The 17,620-nt window shown below is 38.0% G+C and overlaps 1 protein-coding gene across 1 annotated transcript in view; it reads left to right on the plus strand.

Annotated features, from left to right (window-relative positions):
• Nucleotides 1-17,620, plus strand: part of CFAP54 (cilia and flagella associated protein 54) — a 234,432-nt gene that overhangs the window by 197,791 nt on the left and 19,021 nt on the right. Inside the window, exons 58-63 of the mRNA XM_075205979.1 lie at nt 3,203-3,361; nt 3,941-4,049; nt 5,768-5,897; nt 10,652-10,750; nt 14,473-14,614; nt 15,953-16,117. Of these exons, the coding sequence (XP_075062080.1) occupies nt 3,203-3,361; nt 3,941-4,049; nt 5,768-5,897; nt 10,652-10,750; nt 14,473-14,614; nt 15,953-16,117 (804 nt within the window). The remainder of the gene's footprint in view (nt 1-3,202; nt 3,362-3,940; nt 4,050-5,767; nt 5,898-10,651; nt 10,751-14,472; nt 14,615-15,952; nt 16,118-17,620) is intronic.

Here is a 17,620-nt window from a genome sequence, read left to right on the forward strand (position 1 = left end):
ATTCCGAATGGTAAATCTATGTTTTGGGTTTATTGTTCAACTATTTTGTATTTTTTCAAAGTCCATAGTTAACTCCACATAAAAATAGATATAATTACCTATACAAGTCCTGGCATCATACTTATTATGAGATGGGCTTCTCTGTATATTCTAGTGGATCAATGATGTGTTTTATTCTGTCTGTGATGCTAAGACCTTATTCGAGCTGTACAAAGAGGAATTAAGGAAACAAACAGATGCAGAATTACCAGGAGAATAGGTCCATCTCCTGGATATTATCTCTCTTTTATTGCATTATAAATGTGTTGCAGTATAAAGGTTTATTGTCATTTATTTTTATTTAAAGTGTAATTATAAATGTGACACTCCTAACAGTACCTGATTTTTCTCCTCCCTATATTGCTGTTTGTAGTTGTTCTGTTTCCCAAGTATGTAGGTTTAGAAATCAATTATTTAAATAAAGCACTTATGTATGAACACTTTACAGCAGGAAATATGGTTTGTTTCAGCTTGTGTTGGATCTGTAGTCTTTAATAATCCCAATTATGGATATGTAATACATTCGTTGCCTTATTTCGTTAAAGAGGAAGCAATTCTTCTATTCTTGGGAGGAAAAACAACTAATTTGAGAATTACACTTTGTAGACATTTTTCCAGGTTCTCTTACAAAGAGCAGTAAGAACAGCTGTCTTATTTCTCAGGCAAAGCAATTTTTGGCAATGCACAGCCTTAGTTTGTGGTGAGCGTCAGTACAAATACCTTGCAATGCTGCCTTACGAACATAATATACAAGATCCAAAGCTGAAATTGATTACTATTTATCAATAGTAATCAATTTGCTCCTGCTGATTAAATCCCTAAGTTCTCAATCTTGACTTAAAGTTAAAAATGAAAAAGTAAAAAAATAAAATGAAACCCAACCCATGCCAAGTGACACTTGTTGCGACCTGAGACAGGCTCTGGGAGTCTCTTGTTTAGACCCTCTTCTGAGCTCCGGCTAGTTCATACCTTCCTTTTAAACATGAAGTGGTCAGCAAAAAATGCACCCAGTCACATGCAGTCAGCAAGTTGGGTCTGTGTTGTCTGGGCACCATAACTTAATAAATGCAATTAAAGTAGGTATTTTAATTGCATCAAACTACCACTGCAATGCAGTCAGGTGTCAGCTGTTTTCTGTAAAAAAAAAAAAATATGTAAGCACTGCCAATGGAAAATGTGTGTTCTTTTTTGTTGTATTGCAGTGGCAATTCAATTGGCATTCTCAGTTTAATTAGGTTAAGTGACAATATACTGCAGAAGAAGAGTAGCAGACCAAAGGACATTTCCTAGCTGCTAAAATGAACAAATGTGGAAACATACAGAATATACTAAATACACCTAGTATAACTGCTAAGTATTATTTTTACAAAGGTATTTTCTATATCGTAATTTTGCACTTTATTTTAGAATTTTACTAAATCATCTCGCTTCCCATTGATAGTTCTTTGGTGGGAGTCTATCCCCTGGAAGCCTCATCACTTGCTTTATTTAGCATGGTCCTGGCAATCAGACAAATCCATCTTGGGCTCTGATCTTTCCGTAGCAGCAGACATCTGTTGCAGTGGAATTACTTAAAAGCTTTAGGGGTATATTTAGTAAATTGAAGGTTTGAAAAGTGGAGATGTTGCCTATAGCAACCAGTCAGATTCTAGTTATTTATTTAGTACATTCTACAAAATGACAGCTAGAATCTGATTGGTTACTGTAGGCAACATCTCCACTTTTAGAGTTGCTACCTGCTACAGAGAGACCGAAGCAATGCAGCATGGTGGCTTAGTGGCTAGCACTTCTGCCTCACAGCACTTGAGTCATGAGTTCAATTCCCGACCACGGCCTTAACTGTGTGGAGTTTGTATGTTTTCCGCGTGTTTGCGTGGGTTTTCTCTGGGTGCTCCGGTTTCCTCCCACACTCCAAAAACATACTGATAGGTTAATTGACTCTAGTCTCTCTCAGTCTGTATGTGTATATGTTGGGGGATTAAGATTATAAGCTCCAATGGGGCAGGGACTAATGTGAATGAGTTCTCTGTACAGAGCTGCGAAATTAGTGGCGCTATATAAATAAATTGATGATGATATTTAATGCTGAAGCTATATGTAAGTACCAAGACCCTGTTAAGTAGAGTGAGTAGTATGGTTCCCTGGGCAGGGACCACCACCAGTGTATTATTATTGGAAAAAGAGGGTGGTGTAAAGTAAAATAAAGCTAAAACCCTTTCACATTCAACAATGTTAGAATTGTTTTCTCACAAGATGTAAAAGACCCTTTTTGGGCAGCACGGTGGCTAAGTAGTTAGCACTTCTGCCTGACAGCACTTGGGTCATGAGTTCAATTCCCGACCATGGCCTTATTTGTGTGGAGTTTGTATGTTTTCCCCGTGTTTGCGTGAGTCTCCTCCGGGTACTCTGGTTTCCTCCCACATTCCAAAAAACATGCTAGTAGGTTAATTGGCTGCTATCAAATTGACCCTAGTGTCTGTCCGTCTGTGGGTGTGTTAGGGAATTTATACTGTGGCATCCAATGGGGCAGGGACTGGTGTGATTGAGTTTTCTGTACAGCTCTGCGGAATTAGTAGCGCTATATAAATAGATGATGATGATGATGATAATGACCAGGTAAAGTTGGCTTCCTCAATAAGTAACATATTTGTATTTTTGACTAATATATTGTAAACTTTTAAAGCATAAGTAAAGTGACTTCTATGTAAATTGCACATTAGTTATTAGAAACAATAAAATTATGAACTCTGCTAATGAAGGGTCACACCTATACTCTTACCAAGATCCACTTTGTACTCCATAGACCCCTATGACTTTCTTGCCACATTGTTGGTCTAACTGCTAATTGAGATGCTATGCTCTGATATCTGGAGTACAGTTTGCAGAGTCTTGAGACAGGTCATAGTTACCATGTGTCCAGATTTATTGTTAATACTGATGACTTATATCAGTTTCTCTGTTTCTTTTGCATCCTTGCTACTTAAAACTCTCGGCCTGTTGTTGAAATTGAACTAAACATCAGAAAATATCTGACTGTTGAGTATTTTATGTTTTGTGTTTCCTCAATGGTACTTCATTAACCTTAGGCCCTACTAACTATTTTTGATGTCTACACGTAGATTAAAAAAATTAAAGCTTACAATAATATTTTGTTTTTCTACAGGACATGTATTGACTCTCCAAGTGAATTCTACTTCTGAATCAGCCCACAATCCATCTCAATTGTTGCCAAGTCTTAATCTATATAATACCGCCTTAGAACTATGCAGAATCTCTACATTTCGGGAATATGACGTAGAAGCTGAGTTACTTTTTCTAAAAGGTTTATATCTATGGAACTAGAGGTTGTTGATTACAAATTACATTTAGAAGTTACACACAAATGTATCAATCACATTAGACAAGTTCCTAGAAGTTAGATTATTTTTACATAGCCAATATTATCATGACTAGAGTCCTGATTATGAAAATGCCCAAACAATATTTAGGGTACCATCCTTCAATTTTTTAATGGCCAGCTAAACTATTTAACTATCACAGATATTTATAATATACTGTATTGTTTTTCCCCCTTCCATCCCTTTCCAGGTATCCCCTGTGCAGGATGGACAACCCAAAGGATGGCTCAGCACTCATCCCTTTATGATCAAATATATATTTCTAAATCTATGAAAAATGATAAAAATTGCCTTTCTGGGTGTTTTTGTTTTGTCGTGCAATCCATATACTCTCTATCTAGTTTTGTAAAAATATATATAAATCATATGTATTGAAAAATGTGTAGATTTAAAATGATCTTTCTTCTCTATTTTCCTAAGTGGCTTCATTTAAGTTTATTATTGCATTTTCTAGTTTAAAATATTGCTCTAAGACAATCTATTTGGCTTTACTTGCACTACAGGTAAGACAGAACGCCTGATGTTTATCTTAGGAGACCAAGAGAAATCGTGTGCTGTCAACTCCTTCTCACAAGCTATCAACGTGAGCCGTAATAATGATCAAAACTTTAGGTAAGAGCATAAAATATGAGCAAGATACAGAGCTGCTTTAGGTATTATTTTGTGTGTGTGTGTATGTATATGTATATGTGATGTCTGTGTATATATATGTATGTGTATATATATATATATATATATATATATATATATATATATGTATATATATATATATATATGTATAATGACACACACACACACAGTAAAGCTATAGGTGCGATTGTTTATAAGACCAAATAAATTCACATTTTATGTAATGGGTTTTGGCGCAGAGGATTATTAAAAAGTATAAGGAATACAGAGAGATTTTTTTTCAGGATGATAATATTAAATAAAGTGCTCCTCCAGGCCTCTGGATGTTTTGGGAGATTTCTTTGACGGTTTGGGGTTCAGTAAATATTTATATATTATTAAAGTAATTTTATCGTTTTCAAATAAGCATTGCCCAAGCGATTGTATTGTGTTTCTAACGCACAAAGTGATTTATTTTAGCAGATGTAAAAAGTTAACAGTTCAATACAAGATTGTAATATAATACAGTACAGCACAGCCAATACCAAAAGATACATACATACCACTGCTATCGCATGCGCTCGCTGCGCTAACCACAGGACCCAATGGACAGTATATCTGCTTAGAATACTGTGTCAGAGTTGACTGAGGCTGGGTGTGCAGCTATGATCATACATACACATTCAGTGTTACAGAGAACAATAGAGATGACGTAGTTTGTTTCTATAGGTCCAGACGTTGGGTGGCTTCAAGGTAAACAGGTCATAGGCTGATTCAATCTAAGGAATCCAAAGGTGGGGGTCGTCTCTCCAGGGGGTCTGCTCCTTTCATAGCCAGCATCATACAAAGGTTTATTCTCTAATATCAATAACTAAAGTATGCAATGTGCGATCTCTTCGCCGACTGCACCGGACAGCTGCTGATGATTAGGGGATCAATATGATATCAGGCATGACACCTTTCCTATAACCTAAACCTTTAATAACACTAAAATGTACATATAATCATAATATATATATATATATAGACTAATAATAAACCACATACTATCTGCTCATAAATTACAGTGTGACGGAACCAATATGAATATGAATTACATAAATAACTAAATGTTGTCATGCGAGTGTGTGCGTGCGTATTTTACCGAGCGATCGCAATATGCCCCACGTGTATCAACCAATATACTTTCGTTCATCCAATTATACGACTTCGACAATATAATTTAGAAATTGTTGATACATTTTGCGCCAAATATTAAGTAAAGCAATTTGATACTCAGTATATGCAATTATTTTGTTTTTTCCTATATCTATTTTTTTAAAAGATTGCCCAACATTAAAACAAAATAGTGTTGTGTGGTGTTAAGCAAAATAAATAAATCAAGAAAATGTTATTTACTCCAGCTTCCCCAATACTTAGTTCCAGCAGGTGTCTCAATGGTTTTAACAGGTCCTCTCTCCTTCTCTGTACTGGTGTTTTTTTAAATTCAAGTGTTGTCATGGGGAATTGACAGCTCTGCTAGAAATGTGAAAAACACCCACTTGGAACAAGAGAGAGGATCATGCAAGCAGAGGTAAGTACATTTTCCTGATTTCATTTATCTTTATTAACTCCACCCAAGGAAAAATGTTCATTTTGGGTAGAATTATCCTGTAACTTAAAACATTTTTACGTACATGCAATTCAAATTTATTGTTGAGTATAATTTCTTTTTCCTATAGTTTAATAAAGAAATCCTATTTGGAGATAGCACTGGTGTATCTTCACATGTGCTGTTTGGATACTAGCAAAATAAATAATATAAGTCTGCAAACCATGAAAACCCCAGAAACTGCAGCATCAAAAAGAAAGGTAATTTTAGAAGAATGTAAATGCACCTATCCTTACTATTGATGATCTACTCAGTCTTAATATGTACAATTTATTTTTTATTTTATGACTCACTTTCTATATTGTTTTAAAGATGAGCTAACTGCTTAAGTTAAATTTACCCAAAACATTGTTTTAATAATGAGACATTCTGGATTTTGGCCCAGTGTTCTGTTAAACAAATATATAGCCATTTCCTTGAGCGTTAGGCCCACTGTTGCTGCTCCTGCTTCCAGGGGTGGATCTTCAACCCAGAAGCAAACCAAGAAGAAGACTACTAGTAGTTTACAACAATTGACTGTTAAACAATCCTTTGCAAGAGGAAGCAAGTATGAAAGCTGTCATTGCAAAGCGGATCACAGGCGCCATGGCGACTATGCTAGTATTAGATCTGCGTCCAATATCCACTATTAATGCAGCTGGTTTTAGACAGTTACTTGAGGTCTTGTGTCCCCATTACCAAATTCCATCACAACACCATTTTACTAGAAAAGCTATTCCTCACCACTACAAGAAGGTTATTATTAATTATTGGGCTACAAAATGCCATGCTACCCACTGTACACTTAACCACAGATATGTGGACTAGCGGATCTGGGCAAACTAAAGATGATATCATTGTGACAGCCCACTGGGTTTTTGATTCGCCTTCATCAGCAAGGACAGCAGCAGCAGCATGTACTCAAGAACGTCACATTTTTCAGAGGCAGGCTACTCTGTGTATCATCTGCTTCACTAAGAGGCATATTATTATTATTATTATTATTATTATTATTATTATTATTGTAGATTTGCAAGGCATCACAGTGCTCCACAGTGCTGTACAACAGGGAAGACAAGGACATACATAAAACAGGATATACGTAAAACAAGAATAGACAAGGCAGACAAAATGAATGGAGACATGAAAACAAAGGATAAGGAGGACCCTGCTCATTAGAGAGCTTACATTCTAAAGGGAAGAGGGCACAGCTGAAACAAGAGGAGCGAGTGTGGCTCAGAGTGGAGATTGGGATAGTTGTGAGGGTGCATTAGTATGAATAGTGTTATCGAGGATCAGGTCACCTCTAAAATAGAGATGGGTTTTCAAAGAGCATCTAAAGATTTGAAGGTTGTGGGAAAGTCTGATTGGGCATGGTAGGGAATTCCATTAGTGGGGAGCAGCACGGGAGAAGTCTTGAAAGTGGGAGTGAGAGGTGGTTATCAAAAACAAGGCGCAGGTCAGAGGTAATACCACTGACAACCTGTTTGAAAAACTAAGGTGTCCCACTCCGGCCTCCCGTGGCTACCACTCGAGGACCAGCGCGCCTACCCTACTCCTGATCCTTTGCTTTCCTTGTCAACTGTCATGTCGGCGGCGGTCCTGCGCTTGCGCAGACCGTCTCGCCTGTTCTACCTACCCTGTTCTCCCATTGGTTGTACTTTACTGACATCCCTTTTTTAAGGCTCCTCCCCTCCCCTATCAGTGCTGGTTCTTCGTGTCTATTTCAGGCCTGGAAGCAGCTCTCTCTCCTCCGCATGGTGGATTATATCACCCGCTACCTATCCAGTGTACTGCCACTGATCTCTGCTTACCTGTTCCACTTGTTAGTGGTAATTACTGTGGATCATCGCTCCCTCCTCTCTAGTGTGCTGCCACAGATCATCATTCACCTGATCCACTTGTTATTGGTTCTGCCGCAGACTCCTGCTCTCCACTTCTTCAAGTATATTGCCTCCCAGCATCATCTCATCCTGCCCTAGTACTACTTGGGGATTACCCTCATCTCTCATGTCAGTTTTCTCTCACGTCTCACTGGGAACTTCCCTTGAGGGCCGCGACCTGCAGGGTGGAAGCTGCAAAGCCCAGATCCCCTTGCGGGGATCCCTGGTGAAAACCTTCCGCTCTGTTAGACTCCGCGCCTCTGGCTGGAGTCTAGCCAATCCCAGTTGAGACCAGCAGAATCTCACTCATCCTTGCGGATTCTTGACATAAGGGTCATTGCAACATGACTTATACTGCTTGGACTCTCCTGAGGATATGTGATTTCTGATAACGCCACACACCAATATTGTTAGAGCATTACAGCAGGGGGGGAAATTCCATCACATTCCCAGTTTTGCCCACACAATCAACTTGGTGATACAGAACTTTTTAAAAAAAATGACAATGACATGCAGGAGATACTGTCTGTGACCCGAAATATTTAGGATCATTTTCGGGATTCTGCAACAGCATGTGGGAGAATGCAGAAGCTGCAAGAATTTACGGGGAATGTACTTTAGTACAGCGCAGTGGAGAATACTTTCCGTGTTGTGCAAGGTGCTGAAACCACTCGAAGTAGTCAGCTGTGAAGAGAGTGCAGACACTGTTAGCTTGAGTCAAGGGATTCCCCTAATTAGACTTTTTGTAAAGCAGCAAGAGAAATTGAAGGTGGAAATGAAACAAAGCAATACCGCTAATTATGTTGGACTTGTAGATTAAGTACTTTATTTGCTTTGCCAGTATCCAAGAGTTATCAACATCTTGAAATCAGATCATTACATTTTGGCAACTGTGCTTGATCCTAGGTTTAAGAGCTATGTCTTCTCTTTCTTTCCTACTGACCCAGATCTCGAGATGCAATGAGCTCCTGGTCAGCAAGCTGACAGCTCAAGTGGTACATGACACAATGACGTCTCCTCCTTCAGTTCCTCTGGAAATTGCTGCTAGGAAAAACTTAGCTTTCCCAAGACACCCAGTGGTGATGCAGATGAGTCTGCACAACATTTTGACATTTGGTCTGGTCTAAAAGAATTACCCAAAAATTGTGACAGCTCTTCCATAAAATGAACTACAAATTCCATGAGGGAGGCCATTACCGGCAATTACATCAAAGTACACAGACTTCTGTGATGGTGGATTCCAGCGGGGATGAATTAGTATTGTTTGAGGACGATGTACACACTGATGAGGGTGAATATGATGACAGTGTAGATTGCAGGTGCTGAGATCTAGCTGAGAGAAGGGAGCTAGCTGATGCTGGTATGCTTAGAAATATTTTGGGTAGAATGGCATCAGGGGCGAACGCAGGATTTAGAAGGGGGGGTTTCCGCCCCCCCGAAAAAAAATAATATATATTGCGAGAGGGAGGAGCTCCATTTCGGCGAGTCTAAATTCTACAGCAGCCGCGGCGCTGTCAAGCAGCATCCGCGGCAGTGCTGTATTATATTACAATACAGCACTGACGCGGACGCTTCTTTGACAACGCCGCGGCTGCTATACAGTACCGTTGGTTCACGGAGGGGAGGGGTTTCTGGCCCCCCTGCGTGCGCCACTGCGCATGTTGGCAATTTTAATGTTTTTCTACAGTAAACTGTCACCTTTTTTAAAGAGGTATTTTTTTCTTTAAAAAGGCACAAGCTTTTTATTTACATTTTTGTTTCCCTGACTTAAAACCACTATGCACTTGAACATAGGCTTTAGCACACGAGGTAGAGGGATTAGTATCATCATGACTGAAGACTGGAGAGTGACAAGGACTCTGCCACCTCTCCTGTTTCTGTATGAGCTATGGCACAGTAAAATGTGACTGCAGATTTAAACCAAGACTGCCAGCCCTATTATTTCCATTTCAGCAATGACAATTAGCAATGGAGCTTTCTTGTTGGTGTGTTAGCTAGATAACACAGTACAATGTGACTGCAGATTTAGACCAAGACTACCAGCCCTATTATTTCTATTTCAGCAATGACAATTCGTAATGGAGCAATGGAGCTGTCCTGTTGGTGTGTTAACTAGATAATACAGTACAATGTGACTGCAGATTTAGACCAAGACTGTCAGTCCTATTATTTGTATTTCAGCAATGACAATTAGCAATTTCAATTCCGAGGGCGCGCGAAAGTACAGAGTCGGCTCGGTACTCGGATCTGCTAAGTTCGGGTGTGTTCAGTTCTCGCGGAACCGAGCCTGAGCATCTCTAACAGTAATTGTTAAAGGTTACAATTTGCAGTGAACACAAACACTCTGATTTAGTTCCATAGAAAGCCTTGATGTACAGAGGTAACATGTAGGATGAATGAGTTTCCCCCCATAGTACATATTTAGGATTGCAGTGAGCACAAGCACCCTTTTTCCTCATTTTACACCTACACATGTTGCAGTTTCATAAAAATGCTTATAGGCGTTTATGGCCATTTAGATTTACATTTCAGAATTCCATTCAAGTGAACGCAAAGACATTTTATGAGCATATTAGAAGGCAAAACACTTCAAATACACTACCGAAAAAGTATTCCAAATAAAACGGTCAGGTTGCAGAAGTTCGTCCTGTAATATATAGTATTTTGTCTATTGTGTACCAAGCAGTTCATCCTTCATGCTATAATTCAGAAAGTGCAGTGGGACAATAACAAACTAAAGCCAAATTTACTTGTCAGCTACAAGTTGTTTCAGTGATTTAAAAATAGGGATTTACTTTTCAACAGGAGAAGATATTGTCTAAAATGAATCTGTAATTTACTTGTAATTACCTTTCTCAGTCCCCCTCCATATACTGCAGGGACAGGAACCTGTCTTATTTTCAAACTATAATGCCTAATCTATATGTCTTCTACATTCCCTTTGCAAATAATACCACTGGCATTAGGGAGGGACCACTAACAAACGTGAATGAGGAGACTCATACATGGGTAAATCCCTGAATGCATATTTAGAACTAGCTGATTTTGGCATATAATTTATTATGCAATTATAACATTTATTTTTCTTCTAGATGGATAAAGTGATGCAAAAGGACAGTGAAGCGAAAACAATGAGCCTGTCGGAATTCTACAGACTGCTGGCATGGATTGCTATTAGAGCAGCCACACAGGTTCTTTGATAGAGTTATATTTTTTAGTATACTACTTTGCTACCTGATTGAAAGAATTGATAAAATAATAATCTGCGATACTAATCTACCCAGGCAAAATTAACATTTATATTAACATAATGGACTGATGCAGAGTTGGCCGCAAAATGGAAGTAATTTACTCTAATAAAAAATATAAAAAACACGGAAAATTAGCATATTTCCACCCAAATACAGGCCTCAAATATATTGAGAAGTCAGGCGTATATACGTTTTTCGGCAGGTCAGCATGAGCCGCATACGTACTTGTATGTACGTACGTACGTACGTACGTACGTACGTACGTACGTATATAAATATATGTGTATATGTGTGTGTGTATGTATATATATATATATATATGTGTATATATATATATAATATTTTCTGTATATGTATGTATATATTGCAACCATTATTAGTTATTGTCCTCCTGTATGCCTCTCAATGCTGACTTCATTACCTAATCACATGACTCATTGCCACCCTCACTGCCCCTTCTCATATTGCTCGTTGTTATCCTCATTACCCCCTCTCATAGCTGTTATTGTCATTTTCATTGCCCCCTTTCATCTATTACATTGTGCATAGCCCCCTCTCATATCACTCATTGTCACTCTCATTTCCCCCTCTCATATTGTGCATTTGCACTCTGTCTTCTTTCATATCTCTCATTACCATCCCTCATTGCCCCAAAACATGCCTCACTGTCCCTTGAAGGTCTCATTGCTGTTCCTCATTGCCCATTTTATCCTGTATTATTGCCATCCTCATTGCCCCATCTCATGCTTTTTTGCCCTCTTTATACTTTGGCCCCACTCATGCTTCAACCCCCCACACACACACATGTCTTGCCTGGACTTTCTCCATTCATCTGTTGCTCTGTTGAGTATTTTGCTCCCAAGTGGGTCGTAGAGGAAGTATTCTACTTGATTATGTTTGATTGGCGCACTAGAATTCATGGTATTGTCAATCTGATTTCAGTATCATAGTCATGTAGCAGGGAGCTGGTTATTATAAAGCAAGCTACCTCCTGCTGAACATTGACACTTTGAGCTGTCTCCTTGGAAAGCTTAGACAGACCATTGTATTATATGCGTAAGGCATTATCTTTCATACCCACTTGCAATGACTTATATATTATATGTCTACACAGTATAAATCGATGAGAATATGTGCAAAATAGGAACAATTACTTGAAAGGTGCAACAATGTCAGCCCTTTCATCATTTTTGAGATCCCTAATCAATTTATGGTATACCCAATGTTGCTGGCCTCAAGGTTCAATCATTTGCTGCTAGTCCATTCAATAATGCATCCACTATCCTGCTTATGGTTAAAATAACACTGCACTGAACCAGACAAGGCTTTTCCTTTGCAACAAGCAATAGTAAATAAATGAATATAATAAATACTTTTATGACATTATTTTCAGGCTTTATATACTTAATGTATCCAGGTAGGGAGGTGCCAATACATTACTTTTTCATTGATTTGTAAATAAGGTAAGTAAGGACAGTCAGATGCATGTTAAGACAGTCAAGCTTGCTTCAGAAAACATGCAGAGCTGAGCTAGACAAGAGGCTCTCTTGGGACCTAGCAAGAAAGATTGTCTGTTGTGAAGACATCTGCTCAGTTTGCAGTCATGGTACAATACTATTTTTATATGCCCACATGTTATGAAAAGTACTCATGTACTCATATAGCTTCTCTTTTCATGCACAGATTCTGTATGATCTATTTTTAAATTTCCTAAATCCTTGAAAGTCATTTAAGTATTGCTGTACAGCCTGTAAAATATTTTGGCTGTATTTTTTTTTATAGAAACAAGTCAGCATCTGTTCCTGTACATGGTCTCCTGGAAATTTTATGTTCACACAGATTTTATGGGTTGGCATAATATTCTGTAATCATATTTGTGAACATTAAAGGGGGAAACCTATTTTGCTTTTCACTATATCTAAAAATGTAGTGCCATGGCGTGCTAGGAATGTGAGCATTTGTCACCAGAAAGATCTCCTTCTGTAGTGTATTCTGCCGACCTAATAGATAGCTGAAGAAAATAGCTAGTTCTCATGGAATCTAATCGCAGTCCTTGCCTTACCTTCAGTAAAAAATAACTCTGAACACTTTTTAAGGGTACATATTAAGCCAAGATCTGTTGTGGGTGTGTACCTTATTTTCAGATATACAAATACAGGTTTAGCACATAAGAAACCATCAATAATTCTGCTGTTTTAATTACTAGTTTGTTTAGTTACTTAAATCTCTAATTTAAAAGAGACAAATATCTATTCTCCCCTTTCTGCACTTTTAAACAATTCCCACATCCAGGACAGGGAAAATGTAGATAAATAGATCTGGGATATCATAGCTTCAGAGTATTAACCCATGATTTTAGTTTTTGTGTTTTAAATAATACAGAAGCTGAAATTTCTAATTAAAGTAGACACAACGGTAAGCCATGACAATTACCCCTACTGCGTGTCATCTGGGGTAAATCACTATTAACTTGTCCCAAAAATTCACGTAATGTGTTTTTATGTAAAGTAACTTGCATATAACTGTAGTTATAGTTTAGTAATCCTTATGTGTCCTGTGTCACAATATCACAAAACATCTGTATTTTGTAGTTCGTCATTGGTCCTATGCTGTATATGAAATAAAAAAAAATCCTAAAGTAAATGTAATGCTTTTGTCTGTTTTTAATCTATGCAAGACATAAACAAGCAAAGCGCTGAGCAATAGAAAGTTTGATCTATTATATATTTCTGTGCTGATTACTTATGCAGGTCAAGTCAGTGAATATAAAGCAGAGTTCTCTAAATGATCAGCATCCAGTAAACAACTAATTATTTTCTGAATACTTGGTTATTAGGACATGAACAATAAGAAAAACAGATTATTATTTGTCTTATGTTTTTTATTTATATATGAGACATTTACTTGTAAACATATTGCTGTGTGCATCATACAAAATATAACATTTTACTAGATTTCCCCATACAACACTTTATCTGTGTGTTGCTTTTCACTTTCAAAATGGGGTGTTTTTGTTTCCTATTTTATTCTGTATATATTTTTTTGGTGTTCTGAGTATGTACTATACAGCTTTGCCCTTCCCTATTAGTTTTCCATATACACTATCAATCCTATTGCATATTTCCTCTTTTCTTTATCTAGACATTTGTTTTGCCCTAGACACAAATATATTTTATAGGTTTTGTTCTTTAGAGCAATGTCTACATTCCTAGTTGCTGTTAATTTATAGGGTTCAATGATCTTAATGATTAAGCAAAAGAAAAATGATATTGTGCACAGCATGTGTACTATTAAAAAGACAGTAGAGGTATCTCCTCAAATCCAACGTTGATGAGAAGTAATGTTGAATTATAAAAACGATTGCTAACTAGAGACAGGAGTTACAGTCCCTGTCAGGAGAAAGATATTACCTTTCCTGTACACTGCCAGTAAATTGCCCTGGGCAGGAAAGTTCAGAAGCGTTCTGAAATCTCAGCCTCTCCAGAAAGAACATTAACAAACAGAAAATTACCTGTCTATCGAGATGTCTTGCCGTGAACCTCCTTTGTAAATTCATTACTTCTTTAAGTTTATGTAGTAAAGTAAGTTTGCATTTAGTTTTACTAACTATGACTTGTCAACTTTGGAGTGATGTCTTATCTATGTGTTGTATATTTGTGTAGGTGGGGGAAGCCATGTTGGCATATAAGCAATTATTAGGAGAAAGCAGTGTCACTGTGCAGACTGTAAAGCCCACAGTTCATGAGCACATTCCAACATTTGCTTGTATGGACCTTTTAATGACTTACCAGAAGTATTTGCCAGGTAAGCACAATTATTGGCATAAATATTGATGCTCACGCTTTATTTAAATATTTCTAAGAAAATAACTGTGAAAGAAACCCGTTCATTTACAAATCTTCAAAATGTAGCTAAAGTTATGTCTCATGTATTGTACACATTTTTATGGTGGGGATCAGTCCTCATAGTATACTTGCAATAGGATGACTTTTGTGCATTTAAAGTGATAGATATATACTAGTGACACTTTCAGTCCCAACACTTCAACCATCAGCATTCTTGCACTGACAGTTGGAATGATAAGAGGTATGTCTTGTTCACCACTGCTCAGTAAAGCGGAATAGGTGTCAGACACCTGCAGTTGGTGAGTGCAGCAATAAATAGGAGCATTTAGGGGAGAGGGTTAAAGGGAATCCTAGCACTTCAGACCCCAGGGTTATTCTAACATTGTGTCATTACGACACCCCCTTTCACAGCACAATATATCCATATTCCATATTTTTGGGAGGTGTTAATAAAGACAGTTCCTAAGTTTGCTCACACTAATGAGTTATTTAAGTCATAATTGACGCTTGACTGAGAAGTATTTTTGAAGAAAAATGTAAGTTTAATTTGATGAAGGTTGTGGTCCTAAAGTGCTAGTAAGCAGGTCCTTTAAATACGATCTTGCTCTTTACTACATGCTTATTTTCATATGGACCTGCGACCCTACACAAGGTTGTGCAAAGATGTTTTATGTATGGGGGTGTGCACCTATCTATGTACTAGACAGACAAATAGGCATATTTTCTTATGGTCAGTAAATCACCCCAGGCTCTTAAGAAAAAAACAAAAATAAAATTAAAACTTTAATTTACACATTTACCAGTTGTAGACATGACAACCTATACATATGTTACTGTCTGTTAGAAAGCTGTATCCTTTCTTCTATAATCACATTTGAACATAACACTATGGCCAGGCAGTAGCACAAGTCATTGCTGTACAGGTGTGATGAAGTATGCATGAGTGTGTGCCCCTCCATACACAAATGCACACATGTCATGTCTCATTACAGCTTTGCATAGTAAAATCATGTTTATTAGTTTGGACTTGCCCCAATCCTGCTGTATGTTTCCAGTATTATGGTTTATGCCAGTGCTGGTAGGGCGATTGCTTTTCAGAGGTCAACTGTAAATGAAAATAATAAACTTACCATCACCCTAACATAATGATAATCACCATAGAAGAGCTGGCCATTAATGCCTGGAAAACTTGGACTGCTTTACCCTGTGCATTTCTGGACACCAGTGCTTTGCAATTTAATATTCTCTAATATTGTTTCTTGTTGTTGTAGTAACGAATGTGTTGTTTCTTCCATAGCTGATGGTCAGGAATGTGCTGACAAAGAGGAAGGAACTGTTAGATGTTATGTAGATGGAAAGCCAGACGGGAGCGACAGTCTTCCCATAGGGATGTTGTCTTGGGTTCATGTCATTCGCTACCATAATCACCTGATGAGACTGAAGAATATGCTCACACTGACTGGTAAATTACTTTCTATCTTTATTTTGAAATCTGAAATAATGTCACTTGATAAATAAAACATTAAGGGTCTGAGTTGGACCTATATGTATAGAACAATTCTGGGCGCAAAATAAAGATAACCAATATAAAAAGAAATGAGTTGGACCTATGCCTGTTTTTTGTTTTGTGTAATTTTTGTGCAGTTTTGTGTAGTTTTTGTGCATTTCCATATTGCGCATGTACACCAGAATTGTGTATGTTTATGTTTCTATACACATTTGGACGCATCTTACAATTGCGACCCCTTTGATCTAGCGAGGTTGGCATGAAGGGGTGGGCAAATATAGGCCAAGTGCAGTAAAGGCATGTTTACGTAATTGCGGCATAATCTGAGGTGGCGCAGCCCCTGATAGGCTTGTTAGGAAGGCTATCTGTTGCATATACATGACCCCTGGTGCAACGACCTGTGCTGATGATGATCATTAGCACAGACCCTTTGCAGAGAAAAAAAAATGTTTCTAATATGATCTTCCAATCAGCCCTCATAACCTGAGCTGGTTGCTTCTATTGCATAGGGATGTACAGGGTGAGATCCCCCTGATAAAGCCAAAACTAGCCTCAGGCTATTGCAGGCTGTGTGCACAAAAATTTGAGCCCCTCCCCTAGAAAAAACAACCCAAGCTGATGCACTTGGACAACTCCCAACACCCCTGCTGGTGGACTTTGGGGTAATAGTCCAAAATGAGTGAAAAATAGTAATTTTTGTATGTGGCACTACTGATCCCAGCAAGGCCTGGCAGCCATAAAGTGCTTGGGTATTATGGTACTTGTAGTACTACAACTAACAAAACCATGAAGGTCAGAGCAATCTGGTGCTAGTAGTGCTACATAAAAAATACTTGTGGCAGGATGGACCGCCTATGCCACCCTGTCTGTTGTTGCTGGGAGCCGGCTGGGCTTACTTTGCCACCGTTCCCTTTTGTTATCCCAAATGCGCCCTCTTGCTGCAGTAGGAGGGGCTTACAAAGACTGCCACCACTGGACTCCTATATTGGCATCCAGAACCGGGTTTCTTCTGGGTAACTGAATGCTGTGATGTCCTGCATCTTGTTTTTAGACGCAGGAAAGCTAGCAGCAGTCTTTAATTAAACCTTCCTGTCTTCAAGTGAACCCTCACACATCAAAAGATCCAATCAACATGAATCCTTTCTTCAGACAGTCACAGAATATACATTCCCAAAGAAAGGTACAACCCAAAACAGAGCATTTCCTTACACCAAGATATGCAAAAGGCTTTCAAAACAAAGGCTTATTGTATCAGATATATACATCAGAAATAAGTCATTTCCTCTAGAAAGGTTCAAACAGAAAAAACTAATTTTCTACCCTGGGCTCAGAAATAACGATTTCCTTTATCAAAACATACACAATATCAAAAATAGGTGCATTGGCAATTATATAAATAAGTGCCCTGCGCTATTTCCTTTAAATAAATTTATACCAGAAGTTATTTATCAGTGATAC

Source organism: Mixophyes fleayi, chromosome 4 (assembly GCF_038048845.1).
Source record: "Mixophyes fleayi isolate aMixFle1 chromosome 4, aMixFle1.hap1, whole genome shotgun sequence".
NCBI classification, from domain to species: Eukaryota; Metazoa; Chordata; class Amphibia; order Anura; family Limnodynastidae; genus Mixophyes; species Mixophyes fleayi.